Source organism: Topomyia yanbarensis, chromosome 2, assembly GCF_030247195.1.
Source record: "Topomyia yanbarensis strain Yona2022 chromosome 2, ASM3024719v1, whole genome shotgun sequence".
Lineage (NCBI taxonomy): Eukaryota > Metazoa > Arthropoda > Insecta > Diptera > Culicidae > Topomyia > Topomyia yanbarensis.
In genome coordinates, this window is record NC_080671.1 from 94,761,229 (window position 1) to 94,783,600 (window position 22,372).

General features: G+C 45.7%; 1 protein-coding gene across 1 annotated transcript in view; it reads left to right on the forward strand.

Annotated features, from left to right (window-relative positions):
* Positions 1–5,700, forward strand: part of LOC131679595 (follicle-stimulating hormone receptor-like) — a 72,933-nt gene extending 67,233 nt beyond the window's left edge. The window contains exons 10-15 of the mRNA XM_058960335.1: positions 1,227–1,292; positions 1,373–1,516; positions 1,703–1,774; positions 1,834–2,132; positions 2,191–3,876; positions 3,936–5,700. Coding sequence (XP_058816318.1) covers positions 1,227–1,292; positions 1,373–1,516; positions 1,703–1,774; positions 1,834–2,132; positions 2,191–3,876; positions 3,936–4,258 — 2,590 coding nt within the window. The 3' untranslated portion in view covers positions 4,259–5,700. The remainder of the gene's footprint in view (positions 1–1,226; positions 1,293–1,372; positions 1,517–1,702; positions 1,775–1,833; positions 2,133–2,190; positions 3,877–3,935) is intronic.
* Positions 5,701–22,372: the final 16,672 nt, after the last annotated feature.

Genomic DNA, 22,372 nt, shown 5'->3' on the forward strand with positions numbered 1-22,372 from the left:
TCTCGAAAATGGCTAGATTTGCTCAACTTAGTCTCAAATGAAAGGTGTTGCGTCCCCAGAAACTGATATTAAATTCCATCTCCATCCGACTTCCAGCACCGGAGTTACGGGTTGTGGAGGTCGATCACATAGAAAACTCCGATTCAAACCGATACCGCGATGAATGCAAAAAGGTGCTCTTATATATACTTACCAAGTGTAATAAGAATGAAAGACATTTCCATAAAGTTATATTGTACGAACCAGCTATTAAATCATAGTTTGGAGAAATGAGAAAGGCACAATTGCACCTCTAGGTGGATTAAAACAGGTTTTTTGTTTTTGGCGTAAGTACCAATTACCACATTTAAGACTTTTCTGATTGTATCAAACGGGAAAAAAAGCAATTATGTGAAAAAAAACCAGAGGCAGTATTCGAACCTACAACCCTGGGGACCCAATGCACAAACACTTATGCTATCCCTGGAATATGACGTCCCAAAAAGAACACATGATTATCGTATTAGCGACAGTGATCGTACCCTGCTTCTATAGCGAGATCACATACACACAAACGCAGCTGCCGCTTAATACATTTGATCTATTCAATTTCCCTACTAGATACCAGGGCCCAGGTTTTTATTATCGTCTGATATCCAATTTTAGCTCATCACCCATCGTGCTTCGGTGGATGACAGAGCTAATGGAGACTGTCGCTTTCTGGTCCCTTGCCCAGCTAACAGAGGAATGACGGGAGCGAACGCACCGTTCGAATTTAACAAATAATTCTTTTTTTTTGGTTTTTGGCGTAAGTGCCAATGTCTTATTTAAGACTTTTTTCATGGTATCCAATGAGGAAACAAATCGAAATGGTGAGTAAAGCGAAAGTAATTATGTGACAAAGAGGCAGGGCACGATTACTGACGCCAATCACGTGCTTTTCTAGGACGTCATCATATCCCAGGGATAGCATTAGGGTTTGTGAATTGGGCCAGAGTCCCAAGGGTTGCACGTTCGAATCTTGCTTCTGGGAGATTTTTTCGCATAATTGTTTTCGTTTAATTTACCATTTCTATTTCCCCCTTGGATACCACCAAAAAGTCTTGAATACAGTGTTGGAACTTTCGTCAAAAACCAATGAAATAAACGTTGTGTACAAGTTCATAAGCATTTGATATGAAATAAATGCCAACACATCAACATATTTTAAACAGTTTAATTAATATTATTTTTCTTATTTTTTTCAGAGACTTCAAATCCAATAGATTGAGAAGCATTCCAAATGTGACAAACTGTCGTGAGTTAAGAGTTTTGTAAGTTCCCCCGCGCTACCACCAAAAGAAGCAAATATCCTAATTAATGAACCCATCTTGACCGTCTTTCCCACTTGCAGAGATTTAGCCAGCAATAGCATAAGCTCGCTCCACGGAGCCCCCTTCTCTAGTCTGAACCAGCTGCACGATCTGCTCCTTTCGAACAACGAAATCGAATCGATTCCGCACGATGCCTTCATTGGCCTGTTCCGGTTGCAAGTGCTGTAAGTTTAAGCAAATAAATCAAATACCAACCCAACCCCACAGCATCAGCGGCAGCGGGATGGTGAACAATGATAGAATCAATGAAGAATTGGTGCTGTGGGACCTGGGCCCAAAGCAAATGAAATTAAATTGAATTTTCTGCCATTTCTTGTGTACCTTTCACGCGCAACGGGGGATCATCGCAGAGACTTGGAAGCAAATCGCATTTACTTCATCCACCAGGACGCCTTCCGGCAACTAGTCAAGCTGGAAGATTTGTAAGTTTTAGTCGACATCCTAGTTAAACAAGCCATGCATGGTTTTTTTTCATCCGCAGAAACCTCGGCAACAACATATTCCCCAACCTTCCCACTGCCGGGCTAGCACGAATTCTTCATCTGAAAACGTTCAATAATCCGAATCTGCGAGAGTTCCCTCCACCGGAAATGTTCCCGCGCATCCAAACCCTGGCGCTGTCCTACGCTTACCACTGCTGCTCGTTCCTACCGCTGATGGCGAGCGTCTCTAAAGTTCCTAAACATCATCCCATCCGGGAGGAGGTTCTGTTTCCGACTGACAACGAGTTCGACATGAGCTTGTGGAACAATAGCTATAACGATCTGTGGCCGCAGCTGCGTAAGTGAACTAAATTTTAGTTAATTCTCTTATCTAAATGTGTCAACTTGAATTGCAGAAAATCTCAGCAAGAAATTCGGAACGCAGATCAACGACTTGCTTCACTCATATGGACCGGAGTACTATCCCGGAGGTATGCCAACCTATCCGGAGGAATACTTCGAGGAGGAGGGAGGTGTAACGCATGCAATGCCAACCATGCAACCTACCAGCGTTCAATGTCTTCCGGAGCCGGGTCCCTTCATGCCTTGTCAGGATTTGTTCGATTGGTGGACGCTCCGATGTGGTGTTTGGGTAGTGTTCCTGCTAGCGATGCTCGGCAATGGAACCGTCGTGTTCGTCCTGATATTCTCCAGGTCGAAGATGGATGTTCCCCGGTTTTTGGTGTGTAATTTAGCGGCAGCCGATTTTTTCATGGGAATCTATCTGGGGTTTCTCGCCGTCGTTGACGCCTCCACACTTGGCGAGTTCCGGATGTATGCGATTCCGTGGCAAATGAGTGCGGGTTGCAAACTTTCCGGATTCTTGGCGGTACTGTCTTCTGAGTTATCCGTTTACACACTGGCTGTGATAACGTTGGAGAGGAACTACGCCATAACCCATGCGATGCATTTGAACAAAAGGCTGTCGTTGCGGCATGCCGGCTATATTATGACCGTAGGATGGGCTTTTTCTATCGCGATGGCGATCCTCCCGTTGTTTGGGATATCGGACTACCGCGTGTTCGCCGTGTGTCTTCCGTTTGAAATTAACAGCGGAACCGGGAGTCTCGTCTACGTGGTGTTCCTTATGTTTATCAACGGGCTGGCGTTTCTCATCCTAATGGGATGTTATCTGAAAATGTACTGTGCCATACGAGGCTCCCAGGCTTGGAATTCCAACGATTCTCGAATAGCGAAACGCATGGCACTACTAGTCTTCACCGACTTCATCTGTTGGTCTCCGATTGCATTCTTCTCTCTGACAGCCGTCTTCGGTTTACATCTCATCTCGCTAGAACAGGCCAAAGTATTCACTGTGTTTGTTCTGCCTCTCAACTCCTGCTGCAATCCGTTCCTGTATGCCATTCTTACGAAACAGTTCAAGAAAGACTGCGTCCTCATCTGCAAGGCAATTGAGGAGTCTCGAGTCACTCGAGGAATCGGACGTTGTCGGCATAGTTCCAACTTCAGCAATCGACACACACCGGCCAACACTAACTCGCTGGTGGAACGATCCTCGCGGGAGCTACCCCCACTTCTTCCCGGACAGATGTGTAATTGCTCGGCAAAACTGATGGAACAGGAGAACATGCGGCGTCGCTTTCAGCAGGAAAATACCTTCTCCAAGACGTGGCGTCGATTGCTGTGTAACCTTGGCCAACGAGGAGAAAGTCGACGAGCTGGACGCAACGGTGACCAGTATGCCTACCAAATTGCTGAGATACAACAAAAGCAACACAAACGAACTGGATCCATGTCATCGAGCGAGAATTTCAGCTCATCCCGGTCCGATTCGTGGCGAAATGCTCAGCACCATTGTGGCATTCCACTTCGACTGTTGGATCCTAAGAGAAGGCACACTTCTTGGCTGATCACCCGGAAGACTTCTCAGGATTCGAATCTGTCGAGCTCGCGAAACGATTCTTCCGGTTCGACGGCAACGCAAAGCACCGGAACGTGGAGGATATCGCGCTCCAGTGCCAGTAATTCCGTAGTCCTGCCCGGAGTGAAGGTCGACGGAATAGTGCATCCGCACCATTCAGGTGAGTGTAATTTGCTAGAAAATCCTGCATTGAATTTTAATTTCAATTGATATTCGCAGGTGGCGCTCGCCAGTCCATACCGGGTGGCAAACCTCGCCTCGTGCGTCAATCCGCCGTTCAGGATGACTCCCAGGAACTATCCTGTTCACCTCCGCGGTTGGCTGTTCGCTTCCTACCAACGATTCCGTCGGCAGCCGACAGCAGCGTGCAGTTGGACGACGACACAGCGGAAGCCCACTCAAGTCCCACGTCCAGCCACAGTGAGCAAGGTGCGAGCGGAACTAGTGGTCAACCAGCACCGTCACCATTCTATGCTATCCTGCACAGCGGCAACCCTCAGGCGGCTGTATCTAGTCTTAAAGATAAAACAAAACCACCGTGAGCCAAGGAAGGCGATGAGCTGTAGATTTAGGGATTTTCCTCGTGAGTTCAAAGTGCTTTGTCAGTGTTCGGTAATTAGCCAAAATGCTCGATTAGTTTTGGGTCGGTGACAAAAGTATGCATCTATAGATAAATTCTTTCGAAAATCAGCCATACAACCTGTAAATATTTTATACCTAATAATATTAAGCGAATCCGAAACAGTGTGATACTAAAATGAATACTTTCTATTGTCTAGAGTATTTGTAATAATTTATTTCATATTAGGATAGGTATTGAAAAATGAACGGGGCATTTAATCAAAACTCAGTCAGGTCCAACCGCTTCGCAGTAAAAACAGAAGCAGAAACAAGCACGATGCGTTTCACTTGACCTGCCTTAGTCTAGTCAAAATCATCGCGAGCGCCAGTATGCTTGTATACGAAACAGCTCGTACGCAACATCTTGCACACAAGTCGCTTCGATGCGAAAGCTACTACAAATCGTTTACCGCTGTTTTCCATCACATTTCCCTGCGATGGCCCTAGTGAATAAAAGCTCACATTGTGCTTGCTGCTTGATTTTCCTTGCCGAAAGCTTTTCACCAAGTACCACGAGGGGGGAAAATCTGTGAACAGCTCAAACTACTACAGTGCGATACCAAATAGAAACAAAACTCGTGTGAAATGCACCGTCCACAGACAATAATAAATCCTTACATCCTGAACAAAATGAGAAGGTCCCGTAAGTTTGCAAGCAGAGAAAAACAAAATAAAAAGTGCTCGATGAAACAAATAATAATTTAAGAACTAAGAAAAATACATTTCAAAATTGAATGAGAAAAATAAATGCTGCCAAAAATACTTCTTGTAGAACGGATCGAGGATCAAAAATTTAGTTCAATGATCAACACTGCCATTCGAATTGGAATAACTTTATGTTGTACTTTAGACCAGACTTAGGCTTTATAGGACTTCCCGTCGGACGAAGAATACATTGAATGCAACCAGAACATAATTATTTTCGTTAAATATGAAAGGGCGATGGGTCAATGGAGACAAAAACAAATACAAAAATCATTCAACTTGAAACAGTATTATTTCGCAAAATACAGATGATACAAAAAAGCGGACTTCGTTGTATAGGAGAAGCCGGAGAAAAAAATAATAAAATATTACAAACAAGAAATCAAGCAGAAAATGTACTCAACCAAACTCGTGGAAAACAACTTCTAACAATTTTTAATCGTTGTATGTTGCCTGTTGTGTATGGAAGGAATCAGAGCGTAGGTTATGCGAGTCGATAGAGAGAGAAAAAAAGTTGAATTAATGGGAAAAGTGCACGAACAGAAGATATAGAAATTATATATTTATTCCAAATACTAACTTTACAGGTCTTGATAACTTCAAAAGTTATTGGAACAACTTTACATAAACAAAAGAGTAATATTAAGTTATAAAAAATGTGGAACATTGTGAATGTTGACAATGTTTTTTTTTCATTTTGAGATGACTTCCAATTTAGGATGGCGTTGGTTTACTTTTTCGATTCTATCACATTTTCCCGAAAACCATTTACCCGAATGACATTTGCCCGAATGTCACGTACACCCGAAAGACATTCGCCCGACTTCCATATACCCGAAAATCATCGAAATGTATAGTAAAGGGCGAACACGAAATTATTGCGACACATTCAACAGGGCATAACTTTTTTACCATTGGGTATAATCAACGCGCAGCAGTTGGAAGTGGCACTACCAACGGAAGAGCAGCTAGGCGCAGTTGCCCTTGAAGATGGCTGGAGAGATATCCGATCCGCCATAGGTAGCACCGCAGCCACTGCACTAGGTACGGTGGGCCCGGACCGAAGAAGCGACTGGTACGACGGCGAATGCGAGCAGTTAGTCGAAGAGAAGAATGCAGCATGGGCGAGAATGCTGCAACACCGCACGAGAGCGAACGAGGCGCGATATAAACAGGCACGGAACAGGCAGAACTCGGTTTTCCGGACCAAAAAGCGCCAGCAGGAAGACCGAGATCGCGAAGCGATGGAGCAGCTGTACCGCGCTAAAGACACACGAAATTCTACGAGAAGTTGAACCGCTCGCGCAGGGGCCGCGTACCACAGGCCGACATGTGCAGAGATACAAACGGGAATCTTCTCACGGACCAGTGTGAGGTGATCCAGAGGTGGCGGCAGCACTACGAAGAACACCTGAACGGCGATGCAGCAGCCGACGAGGATGGCACGGTAACGCACCTGGGAGCACGCGCGGAAGACATTACACTACCGGCTCCGGATCTCCAAGAAATCCAGGAGGAGATTAGCCGGCTCAAAAATAATGAAGCCGCTTGGGTTGACCAAATACCAAGCGAGCTGCTAAAACACGGTGGCGAGCCACTGGCTAAAGCGCTGCACTGGGTGATTACCAAGATTTGGGAGGAGGAGATTTTACCGGAGGAGTGGATGGAAGGTGTCGTGTGTCCTATCTACAAAAAGGGCGACAAGCTGGATTGCTGTAATTACCGAGCAATCACCCTGCTGAACGCCGCCTACAAGGTACTCTCCCAAATACTATGCCGTCGACTATCACCAATTGCAAGAGAGTTCGTGGGGCAGTACCAGGCGGGTTTCATGAGCGAACGATCTACCGCGGACCAGGTGTCCGCTCTTCGTCAAGTACTGCAGAAATGCCGCGAGTACAATGTGCCCACACATCATTTGTTCATCGACTTCAAAGCCGCATACGACACTATCGATCGAGATTAGCTATGGCAGATTATGCACGAGTACGGATTCCCGGACAAACTGACGCGATTAGTGAAGGCGACGATGGATCGGGTGATGTGCGTAGTACGTGTCTCAGGGACGCTCTCGAGTCCTTTCGAATCACGCAGAGGGTTACGGCAAGGTGATGGTCTCTCGTGTCTGTTATTCAACATCGCGCTGGAAGGTGTAATAAGAAGAGCAGGGATCGACACGAGTGGTACGATTTTCACAAAGTCCGTTCAGCTACTTGGCTTCGCCGATGACGTTGATATTATTGCACGAAACTTTGAGAAGATGGAGGAAGCCTACATCAGACTGAAAAGAGAAGCCAAGCGCGTCGGACTTGCCATCAACACGTCGAAGACAAAGTACATGATAGGAAGAGGTTCACGAGAAGAGAATGAGAACCGCCCGCTTCGAGTTTGCATCGGTGGCGACGAAATCGAGATGGTTGAAGAGTTCGTGCACTTGGGCTCACTGGTGACCGCCGACAATGATACCAGCAGAGAGATTCGTAGACGCATCGTGGCAGGAAATCGTGCTTACTTTGGCCACCGCAAGACACTTCGGTCGAACAGAGTTCGCCGTCGTACGAAGTTGACCATCTACAAGACGCTGATTAGACCGGTAGTTCTCTACCGCTAGTGGAGGACCAACGCGCCCTTGGAGTTTTCGAACGAAAGGTGTTGTGTACCATCTATGGTAGCGTGCAGATTGAAGCCGGGACGTGGCTCAGGCGAATGAACCATGAGTTGCATCAGCTGCTGGAAGAACCATCCATCGCGCATACTGCAAAAATAGGACGTTTGCGGTGGGCTGGACACGTCGTAAGAATGTCAGACGACGACCCGGTGAAGATGGTTCTTGAGGGCGACCCTACAGGAACAAGAAGACGGGGCGCACAGCGAGCACGGTGGATCGACCAGATAGAGGACGACCTGCGGACCCTTCGAAGACTGCGAGGTTGGCGACAAGCAGCGATGGACCGAGTGGAGTGGAGACGGCTTCTGCATACAGCAAGAGACAACAAGGCTCTAGCCTGAACGGTAAGGTAAGTAAGAGTATGGTCTTGATGGCGATGGCTGGTGCCGTCACAACAACACCTACTGCTGCTCTAGAGGCACTCTTGAACATAAAACCAACTGAAACAAGCAGCTCTTTCTCGTGCATACCGTCTTAAGGTTACTGGATTCTGGAACAGTAACCCAATAGATCGTGCAACTAGCCACACAAGGCTGTGGCTTCAAATGGTTACTTGGAATGAGTATTCACTTACTTCCTGTGACCTTACACTCACACGTAGTTTTCCTTTTAAAACTTTGAATGTTCTTTTTCGCGAGGAATGGCTTTTTGGCTTGAAAAATACGTAGTTTGTTGCGGGGTCGTGCCGATGCTGGTGCCTGTTGTCGTGAAAAGAGATTAAACCAATCTCATTCGCTTGATAGATACAGCAGCGTATTCAAAACTCAAATCTTCACGATTCTGTGTGTTTTCGCATGGCTCAAATCGAAGAACTTAAAGTTTCAAATTCAATCTACCTTCTATGGGTGCCCGATTATTCCGGTATTGTTAAAAATGAATGAGCGGTCGCATTGGCTGGAACATGCGCTGCGACTGACTTTGTTAGTCCAGATCAAGTTCTACTACCGTCGGTGAGTTCGATAAAGCACAATATTTGCTCTTCCAACCATTGGCGTAGCTTTTAAACTTTCGTTCAAACAAAAACTTTTCAGCCGGATGTGAGTCCAAAAATGTCAAAGAATTTATTGAGTTTTTTAAACACACTTGCAGTATTCTAATCGAGGCACTAATTGAACATTGCAAACTCAATTATCTCATGGCTACTATTCAGTGTTCTGAGTATTATTCGTGTGATCTTTGTGAATCCGATTGCGGAACTTCATATAATTTTGGCTTTCCATAAATGAACGTATGTGCAGAGAGCTGAAACTCATGTATATTGTTCCTACCCCAGTGTGGTTAAGAGTTATAGCTTAAGTCTTATTGGAATGACAATATCTTTTTAGAGGTGCTGTCGTTCTTTTATCTCAATATTTGCTCGGGGGTGTGGATATATCTTTCATTCTCTTGGCAGTGAAGAATACTTCCGTATTTTCTGTGTTCTCTGTGTCGTTATTTTCCTTATCCCTAACTTTACCGCTTCCTCAATCCTTTCCACCAGGAAATGATGAAAAGACAAATCACGGCTAGGCATAAATCTCCGATCAACATGGAACGCCATTTGAGCCAGTCACTACTGATTCTTGATAGCTCTTCTGTGAATTAGAAGAAAATCTTAGGCTTCTATACATTGATAGGCTATTAGTGCACAAGTAAAATCAAGCATTGAACGTTTTGTTACGTTTATTTTGTTTAGTAACGTAATAAAATATAAGCCCTAAGATACAGTACAGAAACAAATGAAATGATTGTGAAATGAGAGGCAGATGTCGCCACGCACGTCAACAACAAAGCAACCCTGCATCAATCAGACAGTAGCAACTGTCACCGCAATACACACGCATACCACCCGTCGTCGAAGAAAATCTCGTTTGACGTGAGGAAGTAGCAACGGTGTCAGTCAGAAAAAGCAGACCGCGGAAGAGGCACTTTTTCGGAAAGAGGTTAGTGCGGAAAGGTTAAACGGCCGGAAGACAACCCGGAGTGGTTCGCTGTCGTGTCCAGTGAAGGGGACAGATCAGGCCAACAACGAACGATTGCGCGCGACTCGGTAAGCGTTGGCGAAATACTGGTGACGGGCCATCGAAGTCAGAAAGCCGCTCGAACGGTACGACATTGCCACGTGGGGGAGTTAACCTCAAAACGACGGTTCGCCGGCGACGCAACCGGTGGAGATTGGCGAACAAGGACCGATAAACTGATAAGGACTGAGGATTAGCGATCAACTATTTGCTCAAGCGGTAAGCTAGTGACAGTCCGCTCGAGACTAAACTAATATGCGACTTGTAATCGACAGGCATAAAAACGATTCACACAGATCGTCGGCAACAAGTGCAAAAGGTTGCGCGAACGCACCGCACGGAAAAGGCCTTCCAAAGGAAGTAGGTGGCAACAAGTTGAAGGACCAAATGGAGGCTAATTCCCATGTTGCCTCAGGGCCTTTATTTTCAGGTCTGAATCAGAGCGTACGGACAGCAAGCGGGTTCGGTCAGCAACCTACGAGGAAAGACGGCAGTACAGAACGAATCGATCGACTCTGAGTCTTCGACGACGACTATACGTCACACCAGCACGGAGGATGAGTTATCCGCGGGAGCATGACGGCACGGCCCATTGGTGTGAACGGCAGTATGCATCTCAGGGAAAAAACGGCGTGGCGGACATGGTAGGGGTGCACCCACAGCAAGCGTGAGTAAGAAGAAAAGAGAATAGGTAGAATAAGTAGATAGAGGAGAAGAGAGAACAGAAGGAGTAATGAGTAAAATAAAAAGCAGATAAAGCAGGGCAATGGAAGGAGAATAAAGTTTGTGTCGATGAAAATTTATGTTGTGGATTTTAGTTTCTTCAGTTTTGTGTGGCCTTTTACGAGCTTTCCGGGGCTGATCGAGGTTTTCGTTTCCCCCTCGACAGACACCCACGCAACATTGGCGCCCAACTGAAAATCCACAAAAGTATACTACCGTTTAGCGAAATATTTTTTGGTTTAAGATTTTGGTTTTGTGCATATTATTATCTGGCCTACGATAATTTTATTTTAACCCTTACGCATATTTATACGAAATGGATTACACATTATTAACAGACGAAGAAGTGACCTATGAGTTGGCTCTACGTCACGTCGTCAACTTAGGTCCCACCACACATAGAGGGAAGGTGATTCGTCTCAAGGCGGTTATTCAAGAAGAATCCTTGAGAGATTTTAAACCCACTAGTTCAGACCATGTAATGAGTCCACAGTCCAACATTGAACTGTGTGAATCTCAGGTTCAACAACTGCACCTTAGCACTGAATCGGCCATTCACACAGCCGATAGTGCAGCTTTGAACCAAATCATAACACGTCTTAACCATTACCGTGATCGATTAAGATTAATTCGGTGCACGGGTGAACTGCGGGACACGCACGCATTGCTCACCATGCATGTTGAGGTGTTGTTGCGAAAAATTAAAAAGTCGAGTGTAGTGAATGATGTGCAGGATGAAAATACAGTGAATCAATCAAGACCGACTGGTGCAATCAGACGGACCATCAGCAAAGTAGATGAAGCAGTTGGAGGGAAAGAAGACAGCACGATCCCGCTGGATGGTAACCAAAGTCAAGAAACCACACCAACTCCAGTACCACAACCTCTTATGGCGTCCTTCTCGGATGGACAAGGCAGAGGATGGCGGCCCCTCAGTTCGTTTGAAGCACGCGACGACGATGATAGAAGGCAAGCAGACACAGGACGAGGTAGCAACTCACCACCACCTCCCTACATTCCACGAGGACCGGGAAGGGGGTCGCTGCTTACCAGTTCGTTTAATGTACGTGATGAGAATTACAGAAAACACACAGATTCAGACGGGTGGAATAATTCACTACCACCACCCTATATTTCAAGTAGAGATGAAAGGGGATATCATCCCGCAAGGGAGGAGGCAGTATCAGAAGCTCGCTGGTTGGAGGAGAGGATAAGGGAGGTACAGGACAGAGAGGAACGGAATCGAGAAGAATTCTGCAGGATGCGAAACGAGTTGGAGCGTCTAATCCGTCGAGAAAGACCAACGCCAGAACGGGGAGAGGAACGTAGGATGCAGAAGGCCGTACACAATTGGCCATTCAAATTTCGAGGCGAGAAGGATACGACATCACTCAACGTTTTCCTGGACCGCGTAGAAACCTTTGCTAGGTCGGAAGGTATGAGCGATGCAATGCTTCTGAGCTCCATCAAGCATTTACTTCAAGAAGACGCAATCGATTGGTACGCACGAGCAACTTCACAGCGCCTGCTGCATACATGGAACGACTTCAAGCGTGAAATTCGAAGAGAGTTTCTGCCAAGTGGTTATTCACAGATCCTTCGTCTGGAAGCCAGCTTCAGATACCAAGGGAAAGATGAGACGTTTGCGAAATACTATCGTGACATTGCAGCGCTCTTTCGCTTCGTGGAACCTCCAATCCCGGACGACGAAAAGTTTTTCGTAGTGAAAAAGAATATGAACGAAAACTATGCTGCTATCGTAACGGCAGCAAGGCCACGAACATTAGAAGAAATGGTCGAAGTATGCACTGGATATGATGAGACGAGAATGCTTCACAACAGACAACGCAGGATTCCGATTCCCCACAGTGCGTTACTTGAACCGAGCTTCGCTACTCCTGTAACAACAAACAGACCGATGCCGGTACCACAACAACAGCAACCATACCGGGTCAACAGAGTTCATTCGGTGGAGGTTGAAGGTTTTCCCGAGAGTGAAGCAGGAGAAGAAGATGTTGAGGACAAATGGCAGCACAGCATCGACGAACTCGTCGAGCAAGTTAACGCGTTGAAAATGAACCTGGAGAGTAAAACAGTGCGGCCAAACTTCACAATGCATAAGGAGCCGCAGCATAGATTCGCAAATAGGTTCAACCGACTCGGCATGGAGCAGCAGCATAGCAGAGAAGCAGATCAATCAGTCGTTCAGCATCAACAGTCGCAGGTAATGCACAGTCAACCGCGTCAATCGCAGCAGCAGATAGTTCAATCGAGAGTACAAGGCTGGCAACCAAGGCGGTGGACTCAAACCGCGATGGAAGAATCGAACGGTAACAACCAACGAAGTAACCGGTCGCAGCAAGCGCCAGAAAGGCAGAAAGAAATCCAATATGAAGAGAGGCAACTGAACAACCAACGATCATCAATCGTGTGCTGGAACTGTGACGAAGAGGGTCATCGGTTTATGGACTGTCCCAAACCACAGGCAATTCTTTTCTGTTACCGTTGCGGACGAAAGGGGTATTCGCTTCGCAGTTGTTTCACATGTCGCACAGACACGTCAAACTACCCAGCGGAGAACCAGCTATAGAGGGGAGCAGTTCTTCGCGCACTTTTGGACAACCCTTCGACATTCCTGAATTCAAAGACCTCAATTCTATCATTATTAATCCCGGAAGCGACAACCGTCCGCATGCCGTCATATCAGTGTTAGGGAAAGAGTTAATCGCTTTACTTGACAGCGGAGCAAACTGTTCTCTGTTAGGAGGAGGGAGAGTCGAACTGGCAGAGAAATACGGTCTACAGAAAGGAGCAGTCCGTGGCGGAATAAAAACGGCAGACGGTACAAAGCATAGAATCTCAAATTTTGTGTATCTTCCCATCGTGTACAACAACCGCAACGATGTTCTACCCGTGTTGTTGGTACCATCAATCCCGGACTGTATCATTTTGGGAATGAATTTCTGGGATAAGTTTGGCATAAAGGCAGTGTGTTGCGCAATTGAGGCGGAGAGTAAAGAGAAACAGAAAATAAATGACGATCAAGAGATGAAGCAGCTTACATCGGAACAGAAGAAGCGGTTGGAGCAAGCTATTCGAAAATTTCCGAAAGCACAAGAAGGAAAACTAGGTAGGACGAAATTATACGAGCATCGCATTGATGTTGGAAACGCACCACCCCGCAAGCAACGGCATTATCCCATGTCACCGTATGTTCTACAGGAAGTGAATAGGGAGATCGATCGAATGATCGCACTAGATGTCATCGAGGAGGCTCAGTTTTCGCCATGGAACAACCCGTTGGTCGCCGTCAAAAAGAAGACAGGACAGTATCGTGTCTGCTTGGATGCCCGTCACCTCAATTCTATCATGATGAACGAAGGTTACCCAATCCCACAGATTGCAGCGATCACCAACAATCTCCGAAGCAGCAAATACATTTCATCGATTGACCTGAAAGACGCCTTCTGGCAATTGCCACTTCAGCTCGAATCGAGGCCGCTGACGGCTTTCACCGTTCCGTCTAGAGGCCACTTTCAGTTCAAGGTGGTGCCTTTCGGATTGTGCACAGCCAGCCAGGCCTTGGCGCGTCTCATGACGCACCTCTTCGCCGATCTAGAACCGCTGGTATTCCATTACCTAGACGACATAATTATCTGCTCGGAAACTTTCGAAGAGCACATAGCCCTGCTCGAAGAAGTGGCCCGCCGGCTGCAACAGGCAAATCTCACGATTTCATCGGAGAAGTCGATGTTTTGTAGGAAGAGCATGAAATACCGCGGCTACGTAATCGATGAACAAGGTTGGCGAGTAGATGATGAAAAAATCCAGGCCATCGTACAGTTTCCAACGCCGACTACACGGAAAGAAGTACAGCGTTTCCTAGGTGTTTGCAACTGGTACCGACGGTTTATTGCGGGATTCTCACAGCTAGCAGCTACACTTACGAACCTGACATCGAGGAAGACAAAGTTCCGCTGGATACCCGCAGCTGAAGAAGCTTTCCTCAAGTTAAAAGCAGCTCTAGTTTCGGCCCCGGTATTAGCCATGCCGGACTACAGCAAACCGTTTGCCATTGCGTGCGATGCCAGCGATACGGCGATCGGAGCAGTATTAACACAGGAGATAAACGGTGAAGAACATCCGATCAGCTACTTCTCGCAGAAGTTGTCATCGTCTGAGCGAAAGTACTCGGTCACCGAGCGGGAGTGTCTCGCAGTCATTCGAGCGATCGAGAAGTTTAGGGGCTACGTGGAAGGAATCAAATTCATCGTTCACTGCGACCATGCAGCCCTCAGCTATTTGAAGTCGATGAAGCACCCAACGGCCCTGATGAGCCGATGGCTATTGCGGCTAAATGCTTTCGATTTTGAGATCCGGTACAGAAAAGGTTCCATCAACGTTGTTCCAGATGCGCTCTCCAGAACGGTTTCGGAAGCAGTGTTCGAGGCTGATCAAGTGCAGGATCCGTGGTACAGAAAGCTGATGAAGAACGTAATGAACGGAGGTGATCAATTTCCAGACTTTCGCATTGCGAACAACACGCTGTTCAAGAACTGCCGTTGCAAGGATGAGGTTGGTGCTGTCCATCACAAGTGGAAACAGGTCGTTCCAAAAGAAGAACGGTTGCAACTAATCCGCAGATTCCACGACGAGCCAGCAGCTGCGCATTTAGGTCTCTACAAAACATGGCACAAACTACAAGCCCACTACTACTGGCCGCAGATGCAGCAGGAGATAAACGCCTACGTAAGGAACTGTGCAACCTGCAAAGCATGCAAAGCACCGGCAACGAGAATGATGCCGCAAATGGGGAATCTCAAGCCGGCGAAAATTCCATGGGAGATGATATCGGTTGACTTTGTCGGCCCACTCACACGTTCCAAGCGAGGAAACACGGTGTTATTGGTAGTAGTAGACTGGATCAGCAAGTACGTGATCGTCAAGCCAATGCGGCAAGCAGATTCGCAGAAAATGGTAGCGTTTTTAGAAGAAGAGGTATGCCTTAAGTTCTCACGCCCACGGCTAATATTATCCGACAATGGAAAGCAGTTTCAATCTATGGTTTTCAAATCCTGGCTTGCGAGACACAAGATCGGCCATATGAAAACAGCATTCTATTGTCCGCAGGTCAATAACACCGAACGCGTCAACCGAGTCGTAGTTACTTGCATCCGAGCGCTGCTGGACGGCGATCATCGAGAGTGGGATGAGAAGTTACCGGCAATCACGGCGGCAATAAACGCAGCAAGGCACGAAGCAACGGGCGTAAGTCCACACGAAGCGAATTTTGGACGGAACCTACTGTTGCATACAGACCTCTACACGCAGCAAGAACTGAACACTCCGGAGGATCCTAAGGTAGCGCAGGAAATGAGGCTATCGACCATTCGCCGAATTCAGGAGCTGATAACTGAACGCATCAAGAACAGCCACCAACGAGCAAAGCAGCGATACAACCTCCGCGCGAGATCTGTAGTATTCAAAGTCGGAGATCTGGTATGGAGGCGATCATTTGTACTCTCATCGAAAGCGGAACAGATCAGCAGCAAACTAGAGCCGAAATTCGTTCCGGCAATCGTCAAGGACATCCTTGGAACGAACCTGTACGTGTTAGAAGATATTTTGAGTGGGAAGAAAGGCAGGTATCACGCAAAGGATATCAAAGCCGACTGAAACGAACAAAGTCCAGCTATGTCGGCAGGTTCACCCTGCTAACCACGAGCATTGTGCCTCAAAAACACCGTTAGCCGATCGGGATAAATCGTGCCCTGTCATGGTGTGGCGAGCAATAACTTTTTTCAAACTACCTCCCCACCATGGCACACCAGCCAGCGTCAGTTGGATTCGAGGAGCTGTCTTGGAAGGCCCATGACAACTCGCAGTCGCAGCAAGGAGCTGTCGAGACGTGAGGGACGGGACAGGACTTCCAGCAACAAGGACAGAAACCTGCCAACCACAGGCGCGCTGTTAGCGAATCGGGAGAAAACGCATTTCGGGGAAGCAGAAGCCTTAGCAGGCGTTCCGTTCACGAATCGGGAGAAATCGTACCCTGCAGACTGTAAGCGGGTTGCAGGGAACTCAGCAGTACAGCATATAGTTTTCTGGATAGGAGGAGCGGAGACCCGGGGATCGACGACTGCAAATCGGTTCGGCGCGGAGTCGATGCTTACGGTCACTATCAGGCACAGGTGTGGTACTGATAGAGAAGAGAGCGGAAACAGAATGGGATAAGACTACGCACATCATAGAGCTATGAGTTGCATCAGCTACCAAAAATCAAAACACGATATCGGCACTACAAACACATCTACGACTGGATTGATGTACACAAACCCCCTCAGTGTTTCCAGTAAGATAGAATGCGTGGCCAAGAGTTAATGATCTGGGGATCGTCATGAAATCTTCAACCCAAAGCAACGCGAACCAGGGCGCGGTAAAACCCTATTTTCGGGCTCATGGCGATTTAGTCGCAGAAATGCTTCTTTTCTCAGTAATAAGCACAAACCAAAACAAACCAATTTTGTCCTTGTAAACATAGCACCTTATTGTTTCATGTGAGATTAAGTCTATTTTAGCCAATACAATAGACTAGAATCCGATTTGTATGTTTTGCCGTAGTTAGATCGGTTTTGAGAAAGGTGGACAAGGACTTTGGTCAGAGACAATTTGAGAGGTCGAAGATTCTGCCAGAGGAACCTGGCGTGATTATGTAACTATGGGATTAGGTTTAAGATAATGCAGTGTAGGCGACAGTCATGATTTGATTTGGCAAGCAACTAAGGCTTGCAGATAAAGATATATTGAGGTGATGAATAAGGATGAATAACTTGAGGTATGCTCAAGAGCTTAGTTGACCGATTTGTCTCTGACCATCATCCTAAGGGATGAGTTAAGATTTTGTGAATTTTTCATAAATCGTTCGATCACCGATTTATGAAAAATTCTTCCGCTACGGTAGAGTTGTGTTACGTTTATTTTGTTTAGTAACGTAATAAAATATAAGCCCTAAGATACAGTACAGAAACAAATGAAATGATTGTGAAATGAGAGGCAGATGTCGCCACGCACGTCAACAACAAAGCAACCCTGCATCAATCAGACAGTAGCAACTGTCACCGCAATACACACGCATACCACCCGTCGTCGAAGAAAATCTCGTTTGACGTGAGGAAGTAGCAACGGTGTCAGTCAGAAAAAGCAGACCGCGGAAGAGGCACTTTTTCGGAAAGAGGTTAGTGCGGAAAGGTTAAACGGCCGGAAGACAACCCGGAGTGGTTCGCTGTCGTGTCCAGTGAAGGGGACAGATCAGGCCAACAACGAACGATTGCGCGCGACTCGGTAAGCGTTGGCGAAATACTGGTGACGGGCCATCGAAGTCAGAAAGCCGCTCGAACGGTACGACATTGCCACGTGGGGGAGTTAACCTCAAAACGACGGTTCGCCGGCGACGCAACCGGTGGAGATTGGCGAACAAGGACCGATAAACTGATAAGGACTGAGGATTAGCGATCAACTATTTGCTCAAGCGGTAAGCTAGTGACAGTCCGCTCGAGACTAAACTAATATGCGACTTGTAATCGACAGGCATAAAAACGATTCACACAGATCGTCGGCAACAAGTGCAAAAGGTTGCGCGAACGCACCGCACGGAAAAGGCCTTCCAAAGGAAGTAGGTGGCAACAAGTTGAAGGACCAAATGGAGGCTAATTCCCATGTTGCCTCAGGGCCTTTATTTTCAGGTCTGAATCAGAGCGTACGGACAGCAAGCGGGTTCGGTCAGCAACCTACGAGGAAAGACGGCAGTACAGAACGAATCGATCGACTCTGAGTCTTCGACGACGACTATACGTCACACCAGCACGGAGGATGAGTTATCCGCGGGAGCATGACGGCACGGCCCATTGGTGTGAACGGCAGTATGCATCTCAGGGAAAAAACGGCGTGGCGGACATGGTAGGGGTGCACCCACAGCAAGCGTGAGTAAGAAGAAAAGAGAATAGGTAGAATAAGTAGATAGAGGAGAAGAGAGAACAGAAGGAGTAATGAGTAAAATAAAAAGCAGATAAAGCAGGGCAATGGAAGGAGAATAAAGTTTGTGTCGATGAAAATTTATGTTGTGGATTTTAGTTTCTTCAGTTTTGTGTGGCCTTTTACGAGCTTTCCGGGGCTGATCGAGGTTTTCGTTTCCCCCTCGACAGACACCCACGCAACAGTTTTCTCAATCTTCACTCAAATCATTCCTACCAGCAAAACATCTACGTTACCAGAAACTTCATCAGCAGAGCCGAAAAGCTATCCACCAATTTCAACAAGCCGGATAAAAAGATTAACGACTATCCAAAGTCATTATGAAACTGATTAATCAACAATAAAGCAAAACACACGATACCCACCATCCAACATAAAAAGGCCCAGCTTTCTTCTAGAAATAGGATACAATGAAGATAATAACCAGTTAGCCAAGCAAAAACAGAAAAATGCTTTTCTGGAACACAGCATCATCAACAACCATAACTTCGATGTCACCAAAGTCAAGGTGCTAGATCAGCACAACCGAACGACATTTCTTCCCATCTTGGAAATGTGTTACATCATTAATCAGAAAAAAAACTGCCAACTAACTCAAAGACACCGAAGGGTTTAGCTCTATATACGCAAGAGTATTACAAACATTAAATAGCAACTATAAAACAGATTCCACTATCACCGCCGCCTTTAAATTATAGCAAATATTCAAATGTCATTAGATTCAAAACCACAGGTACTAGATAAACCTTAGCTAGCAAAATAGATTTATTTTTAATACAGAACAATTTCATTGGAAACATAGAAGTGCGAAATTATGTGTGAGTAGTAGTGAGTAGTATCTAGTAACCGATTTTAACACTTGTAATAGTTCAACTCACGTCAACTCCTAGATGACGCTCACAAAATATTAGGATCGTTAACTTTTCTCCACAAATCTTTTGTAAGTATAAAATTATCATTTTTTTGCAAATCAATCTTTTATACGACGAATTTTGCGCCAATTCGAACAAATGTTTGCAGCACCCTCTCAGATTTTAATGAAACTTTCTGTACATGAGAACTTTGTCACAAAAAGCCACTTTGCATACTTCGTTTTTCTCAAAAAAGGGCCCATCTTTTTACCAATTTCTTTCAAATGGATTTGGTCTAAAAATGACGAATCCTACAAAAAAATGTTGTAAGAGTGATTTTAACAAAATTAGTCAAATTTTTTAATAAAAATATTGAAAAAAATCTTCATCGACTTCTACACTGAAAAAAATCGATTTTAAAAATTAAAAGTCGATTTACAAAAAAAAACATTCTTGATTTGAATTAAATTTTGTTCCAAGATAGGTAATTATGTTTTCTACCCACCGTCAAAAATTCAAGTTGGGCACATTCAAGGAATAAAGTTATTTGAAAAAAAAAATCCTTGTTCAAACTGATTTTTTTTTCAGCGCACTTTTATCGAAAACTAAACCAATGAAAGTCATAATCATATCAGAATCCATTTTTCCAAACTGATAGTTGCCTGATACATGCAAAAAGTATCAGTAACGAATTTGGTATGTATTCATAACAAACTTGAATGAAAACTGGAAGACTTGAAGAGTGAAGTTCATTTGTTCAACTCAAAAATGATAAATTTTATGAAACAATTGACAAACTTTTCTAAAATTTATTTTATGTCTGATGGAGCAGCAGCACAATACAAAAATAAAACCTGTTTTAATCCACCTAGCGGTGCAATTGTGCCTTTCTCATTTCTCTAAACTATGGCACGGAGACTTTTTATGTTCAACATAATTGTGGAAATGTCCATTACATTCTTAGTACACTTTGCACTCATGCACAATGGCATGCCAGCCACGAACTTGATGAGCTACGTGTCGACGGTGAAACACTTGAAACAAAAAAAATATCATACTCCATTAGCCTAATCAGCATTAGATCAATGTTATCTGCTTGCAAACTCATTTTGTCATGCGGGGGTGGGTATGTGAGGAGGGCGAAAGTCCCATGAACGAACGACTCCCCAGCTTAAATTGGTATGCTTTGTGATATAGTGGTGGTTTAAAGATGATGGGGTTGAAAGGGAGGGGTATGAGGGCTGGATGGGGTGGTGGTCTGAGGGGTGATGTAAGGAGATTTTTAAAGGAGGGGAGTGTACAGTAGAAGGGGGGGGGTGTTACCCCTCTCCGTAAACCATCAACTACGCCCCTGTTAAAATCCAGAATCCTTATGTGAGTCGAAAAAAAAATTTGGCCCTCCGGGATTAGGTTGACATTTTTCAGTGATTGCATAACCTTTCTATATGAGAAAGGCAAAAATGTGCCAAAATCCAAAAAAGTAAATTTTTTTTTCGAGTTTGCATCAAATCTCGACGTTTCATGCACCTTGAACACATTTAGCATCAAAAATAAAAATTCTATTTTTAATTTTTCCTATAGTTTATATGAGAAATTTCTGTGTGGCCGCACTCTGAAACCCATAATTCCGGAACCAGAATTCCGATCGATCCAAAATTCAATAGCAGCCGATGGGAAGGTTGCACCTTTCATTTGAGACTAAGTTTGGGCAAATCGGTCCAGCCATCTCTGAGAAAAATGAGTGACATTATTTGACACATACGCACATACATACACACACACATACACACACATACATACACACATACACACACATACAGACTTTTTCCGATCTCGACGAACTGAGTCGAATGGAATATGACACTCGGCCCTCCGGGCCGGGATTAGGTTGACATTTTTCAGAGTGATTGCATAACCTTTCTATATGAGAAAGGCAAAAAACATCGCAAGCTTGTGTAGATTCCAGTCATAGTATGAATTAAGCACAGAATGGAATTTTTTTTGCAACATCCCATGGAAAAGGACCCTCTCAAGCAAATGGCATAAAGAGCCAAGAGCTCGCGACTATGAAAAAACCATAACAACTCCCCGAGAGTTGCATAACTGGGCAGTTGAAGAAACTAGGATGCAACGCAGTTGGTACTATGGAAGTCCCGGTCCTGTATGTGTGGGTGGAGAAAGGGTCTTCCAAGCCGCCTTTCTCGGCAAGTTTTATACAAATTATAACGATACAACGGTTGAACCGATTCACGCTTGTAGGTCATCGTACGACTCTCACCGTAAGCGGCTACCACCCCGTTCCTGCTCTCCGCATTCTGCCATCGGGTTTCAACGCATACTGGGACGCACCGCAGTTGGCACTATGGAAGCCCTCGATCCCCCCGCCACAGTCGAGCACTTGCAGCCAGCGATCATCAGTCGTCTCGGTCCTGTGTGTGGGATGGGTGAAAGGATCTTCCAACCTGTCGCAAATGGCAAGTATACATCTGTTCCGAACACTTCAAGCGCTGATGCATTCTTCGCTTCCAGTTTATTGCCTTTTGTTCCGACATCTTGTTATCAGATGCCAACCATTTCTCTCGACGACTACGATAGTCGTATTTTGTGGCGCGACGCAGTTGATTCGGGATCCCTCGAATCCCTCACCACAGTCGACCAAGCGACCGTGAACCGTTCCGATACTGTTCGTGGGATTGACGAAAGGATCTTCCTACACGCCAACATGGCTTCGCTCTCTGCTGTACCTGATCGGTCCTCCAACAACATCGAGGTTTACTACCAGAATGTTGGTGGTTTAAATTCATCAAAGGACAGCTATTTGCTCGCGACCACGGGTTGCTGTTACGACGTTATCGCCTTGACCGAGACGTGGCTCGACAACCGAGACGTTGCTCGCCAGGTTTTGGTTCAACATTCGATGTCTACCGCTGTGACCGCAATGCCCTCAACAGCCACAAGACATCAGGTGGTGGTGTACTCATCGCCGTTCGCCGTGGTATAAATGCCCGAGTGATCAACAATGACCAGTGGGAGAGCTCCGAGCAAGTGTGGATATCA